The sequence below is a fragment of the Ranitomeya variabilis genome, chromosome 4 (genome assembly GCF_051348905.1).
Source record: "Ranitomeya variabilis isolate aRanVar5 chromosome 4, aRanVar5.hap1, whole genome shotgun sequence".
Classification (NCBI taxonomy): domain Eukaryota; kingdom Metazoa; phylum Chordata; class Amphibia; order Anura; family Dendrobatidae; genus Ranitomeya; species Ranitomeya variabilis.
The window spans coordinates 336,875,425-336,881,424 of record NC_135235.1 but is presented as its reverse complement, the minus strand read 5'-3'; the positions used below and the strand labels follow the sequence as shown (position 1 = coordinate 336,881,424).

Sequence of the window (6,000 nt, the reverse complement as noted above, 5' to 3'; positions counted from 1 at the left end):
AGATGTCAGCTGCGATAGGCAGCTGACACCCGGCCGCGATCGGCCGCGCTCCCCCCGTGAGCGCCGCCGATCGCGCTGGACGTACTATCCCGTCGGCGGTCATACGGGCCCACCCCACCTCGACGGGATAGTACGTCGGATGTCAGGAAGGGGTTAAAATACTAATTTACAAAAAAAGTATTTTTTATTGCATCGGCATATTCTGAGAATTTTTTTGACGATGGATCTACAGTATATAAGGACTTGTTTTTTGTTGGACAAGATGATGTTTTTAGTGATGTTATTCTATCTCATGTGTGTCACTGTGACAAACAAGCGATATTTTTGACTCGTTTTTTATAAAAAAAAATTTCAAGGAGTTTACCAAATGGGATACATAATATGACAGTTTTATAGATTGTTTTGTTCCGAATGCAGCAATACCAAATATGTGTATTTTTTTCCTTCAATTTTTCTTGTTGTTTTGCATTTTTTTATTGCAAAATATTTTTCTATTTTTTCGTACTATCAATTTCATTTTTTCAAAATTCTTACGAACTTTATTTCACTTTTTTATTTTACTTTTTCACCTAGATCCAGTATAGGACATCTACTTTCCCTGGTCTGATCGGTGATCTAATACTCAGCGATGCTTTTGCATTGCAGGGCATTGGAGGTGTCAATCACACACAGACAGGAGGCAAGGCAGGACCCTGCAGGCCACCGTACCTGGGTGACCCTGTGGACATCATTTGGCCTGGTGTCACCATTGAGACCATCAGCAAAGCACGATCACAATCACATTGTGCCGATCAGAGGAATAAGGGAGCCCCCTCCCTCTATAAGCAGATTGCTGCTGCTATTGACAGTGGCATCCGAGGGGTAAACGCTTCAAATCGGAGCTAGCATGTCGTGGGCGTTACTGCAGGGTGTCAGCTATGATCTATTACAGACACCTACTGATAATTTTGCCGACTCTGCTAATGTGATCACCGTATCGTACTTGCACGGCGGTTTGCAGGAACGCACTTCCCACAAGACCATACATGTACAGCGCATGTCATCAGGGGTTTAACCTGCATGGTAGTAGCATTCAGTAACGGTGCGGCTGCTGCACTGAACATCCTGCTTTATTCCCCCGGCAGCCTCTGGTTTTCAGTCATGGAGAGGCAGCTTCATTCACCGATCAGTACAAGGTGAGTGGCAGCTGTAACCACGCTTCGGCACTGACTGACAGCCAGCTTTCAGTGTGGCGGTTACATGACTGCTGAATGCGGTTACCCTGCACATTGTCCCCATGTCTGCATGTTAATAGCGTTTTTTGACATGACAGGTTCCCTTTAAATCTAGACGTGCTGCCTTCTGATGAAATGACTTCAGGCAGTAATTCTGTGGAAACATCGCCTGGGGCTGTATCAACAGAGGGGCCAGCACATGTGGAAAATGGTGAGCCAGCTCCTGCTACATTATCACTGCCCCATCTGATGAGACAACCCCAGGCAAGGATTCAGCACCTGGGCAAAATCTTGGCAAGGGAACAATGGAATGACCTGTCCGAGTGAAAGTGCTTGGAGAAGTAAGGAGACAGTCATCGCAGCTGGAAGTGCAATGTCCATTCACTGCACTTACCATCAAGCCTTCAGAGATAGATTGCTCTGCAATCTCCAAATACTATAAGGCCAGTCTCACACGTCCAGATATTTCCAGTACCGGAAGAAACGGTCCCGGAGCTATCCGTGTCCGTGTGTGCACGTAGGCCATCCGTGTGCTGTCCGTGTATTGAAACAATTTGTTTCAATTTTAACCCTATGACTTTAAAAAAAGCGCACGGACGGCATCCGTGTGCAGTACGTGTTTACACGCACCCATTGACTTTAATGGGTCCGTGTGATCCGTGAGCTCCCGCGAACACTGACATATCTCCATGTTTTGCACACAGACACACGGTCCGTGAAAACACGCTGACCTGTGCAGAGACACATTCATTTTTATGTGTCTACGTGAGTCATTGTCTCCGGTACGTGAGGAAACTGTCACCACACGTACCGGAGCCACTGACGTGTGAAACCGGCCTAAGAAAGGTCTTCATGTAATAGGCCTTGAGGGGCCTTTACCAACATGCCTTTAGTTAGGGGTCTAGTGTCCTAATGACAGGTCCCCTTTAAATGTGAGTGGGTGGGTTCATGTTGTACCCTTACTAAACACCTGCTGAATGCATGAGGCTGAGCACAGTGTGGCTGTGTGAGGAGCCAGGCAGCATGTACTTACACTTCTCAGACAGAGCAAGATATGAAAACCTTCATTTATCAACTGGTCTGGAAGACTGGGACATGGTGGAGGAGATGCAGCAGTGTGTGACTATTGACCAGTACTTTGTGGGTAAGAGCGCGGCCCTTATGTGCCTGGTGGGTAAGAACGCGGCCCTAATGTAACTGGTGGGTAAGAGCGTGGCCCTAATGTGGCTGGTGGGTAAGAGCGTGGCCCTAATGTGGCTGGTGGGTAAGAGCGCGGCTCTAATGTGGCTGGTGGGTAAGAGCGCGGCCCTAATGTGGCTGGTGGGTAAGAGCGCGGCCCTAATGTGGCTGGTGGGTAAGAGCGCGGCCCTAATGTGGCTGGTGGGTAAGAGCGCGGCCCTAATGTGGCTGGTGGGTAAGAGCGCGGCCCTAATGTGGCTGGTGGGTAAGAGCGCGGCCCTAATGTGGCTGGTGGGTAAGAGCGCGGCCCTAATGTGGCTGGTGGGTAAGAGCGCGGCCCTAATGTGGCTGGTGGATGTGCTGTCTCGGAAGGTGCGACTCCATGCTGGCTCTGTATCCCAATGTACAGGAACATCCGAGTTCTAATCATGGATTACTGATGTGTGAGCCACAAAGTGTTTGTAATGCATTCATTGTGGAGCAAAATTTGCTAAAACTGAAAGAACCTGATTCTTTGCTGCACAAACTGTAGGCAGGATGGATCCGAGCCTGGTGTGTCGTTCTATCAAAGCTTTGGAATCTCAGAAACAATATACTTTATAGACCCATCAGCGTTGTATAGCTGGAGACATAACTAATCCGAGACTGCCTGTGACCACCTTCTCCTGCTGACTGACAGGTCTCTGTTATGGAAAGACCCATCGATCACCTGCAGCAGCGGTGGGAGCGGCCGGCCGAGAGAGAGACCTGTCAATGATCTGGAGCAGTGCGGGATCTTTAAGGTCTCCGATGTCCCGTGTTTTTCAAATACGCAAAGAAATGGAGTGTCGTCAGTGTTTGATCAGTGTCAGGTTTTAACCATCAGTTTCATCACTGATTTTTCACATAGGAATAAATAAAATACAAAGCTTCTTCTGTAAATCCAGTGTTAATCACGGACTGCGCAGGATTGCACTCTGATGCTATCAGGTACAATGAACCCATAGACTTGCACGGTGACAGGTTCCCTTTAAAAATGTACTTAGTCTGGTTTCACACTGGCGTTTGGCTGGTCTGCGTATGGCTGCGTACATCCTCCGTTAAGCTCCGCCTACTTCCACATGCGTCCTGCGTACCTAGCTTTAACAATGTGGTCGGCGGACACGTCAAAGCGCTGCATGCGGATGCATCCGCATACAACGCATGTCCCTGCGTACCCATTGTTAAATACAGGTACGCAGGTGGAGCTTAACGGAGAATATACGCAGCCATACACAGACCAGCCAAACGCAAGTGTGAACTTAGCCTTAGAGCTTGTGTGCACATTGCAGATTTGCTAGCTAAACCTGATGCCAGCAAAGTGAGTGAGAAACCTGACGTGTCATGGACACGTTGCTGATTTGGCGCAGATAATTTTCAGCGTGTGAATTCTCTGTTTCCCTGCATATTTCACCACGGACTTCTCTCAAATCAGTCAAATACGCAGCAAAAACTTAAGCGTGCATGTTGCAGCTGCGCCTTTCCTGTCAAGAGACACAGAAATGTCTGCATCCATTGAATAACGTGTGCACATAGCCTAAAAGTTATTTCCTGCGCTCTTTGGGTTTGCTATGGTTACTGGCCAGACATACATCATCTCTGGAAGTCTGCAGCATTGCATGTGGGGTTTCTTTGCTGGGGGAGGGGGTGGCAATCTTGAAGAAAATTTTTTTATTTTTTTATTTTTTGTTAATGTATGAACAAATCCAAAAGCTTGCATAACTTTGCTACCAATAATCATTCACACATCTGATTTCTCCATGTCTGAGAAAAATAGATCAGTGGGTTTGATTATTTCATAAATGGAGAAATTAAAAAAAGATTAAAAAAAAAATTCTCCACCTTGCCCTATTCTGAAAGACTGTGAAAATCTGACCTCATTCAGATGTCATCCAAGTGTGGTCCGATATTTTTATTTTTAAACACTGACCCATTGACTTGCATTGCCAATTTTGATCCAACCCTCAGATCAACATCTGACATATCTCTGTGATTTTCTGGGGACCGGATTTTCCTCTCGGCACATGAAAAATCGCAGACGTGATTGGCCCCATAGCCTATCACACGAACAAGGGCTGTCCATGAAACCTTGGAACCTCGGGTAGCACTTGTGTGTGAAGGAGGCCTGACAGTAAGCAAGCCATTTACAATTGATTGCTAAGGCCACGTGCACACACTCAGTGTTTGGTGAGTTGTTTTTTTTTACCTCAGTATCTGTAAGCCAAAACCAGCAGTGGATGATAATACAGAAGTGGTGACTTGTTTCTATTATACTTTCCCTCTGATTGTAAGCAAAGATCAGGAATGGAACAGATACTGAGGTAAAATACTGAACGTGGCCTAATGTTACTTCTTTGCTTGCTCTACTACTGCGCATGTGGAATGCCCGCCAGGGCCGTGGGGTACTCGGTACCGGGTGGGGTACTCGGTACCGGGTCCGGTACATAAAGGGATGTGTCACGGCGGCAGCTACCTGGTCCATGGCCCTGAGCGCCCAAGTAAAAGGGAAGGTCTTTAATGGGATTTGTGAGATAATAAGAGTTTGACGCCACCTGTGGTATGCAGTCATGAATGACCGACACTGCTTTAAGGGGTCCACTGGGGTGATGTTATGGCAGCTGGGATGGTGTAGCTTCCCAAAAGGTCCCCAGGGCTCCCGGTGTAATAGATGAAGATGGTGAGTGGTGCGATAAAGAACGGAAGAGACAGTTGTGCAGTCTCTTTACCTGGTTTACTAATAGTAGCAGGCAGCCCCAGTCCAGAGCACCAGATCACAGGTACAGGCAGGGTCCAGCTGGCTTGGAAGCGAGTTCAGAGATCCCTTTATCCAGGTGGAGATTAAAGCCTTCCTTTTAGCGCGGTGGTATTGTAGTCCCTTACTGCCAAAGGCTTCTGGCAAGGTCATCTCAGTTCTCTCTGTCCCCCTTTAAATCGTACTCAAACCCGTATGACAGGTGACTCGAGCCTTTTTACAGGGTCTCTATCACGACCCAGGCTCTATGTGTCACTGTGTCTCTTGGGTGTTAGGGCAGACAAGTTACATGTAGTCTAGTTGTCCTACCGGTTTCTGCTGTGCCTCCTAGAGTATGACACAACCTCGGTCTTCCGGTTACCGGTATCTGCGCTCTATCAGGGAGGTAGCCCAGTCGCTGCTATTCTCCCTTGTTGTCGCTCTCCTGTGCTTCGCTCTCCGGCACGTTCGCTACAAGCTGTTCTTCCTTCTGTATCTCGCTATCTATGAGCTGCAGCATTTCGGGCTACACGGCCCCTCACTCGTCCTTCTGCCTCAGACTGCTCCCGTCTCCTGTCTGTCAACTCTTCCCAACTGCCAGGCAACTGACTCCTCCTCCCGACCAGAGAGAGCAAGTCCCCCCTGAAGTCGGGTGTAGAGCTCCCCCTTCTGGCCTGGAGTCAGAATGGTGTTGTATGTGCTGATTACCTGTCAAAAGGGATCCTTCTTTGCTTCCAAGCATGACATCACTCTCCCTGTGAGTAAAGCAATGCCACTGTGACAACCAGGACCCTGGGGCGTCACACATGCACAGTACAAACCAAGTGTCTCCAAGACTGCCAGGAAAAGAGAGAGCGC

The 6,000-nt window shown here is 48.1% G+C and overlaps 1 protein-coding gene across 1 annotated transcript in view; it reads left to right on the top strand.

Annotated features, from left to right (window-relative positions):
• The first annotated feature begins 2,192 nt into the window (after positions 1–2,192).
• The window catches only part of FOXR1 (forkhead box R1), a 46,451-nt gene continuing 42,643 nt past the window's right edge, over positions 2,193–6,000 (top strand). The window contains exon 1 of the mRNA XM_077250596.1: positions 2,193–2,358. Within this exon, the coding sequence (XP_077106711.1) occupies positions 2,196–2,358 (163 nt within the window). The 5' untranslated portion in view covers positions 2,193–2,195. The remainder of the gene's footprint in view (positions 2,359–6,000) is intronic.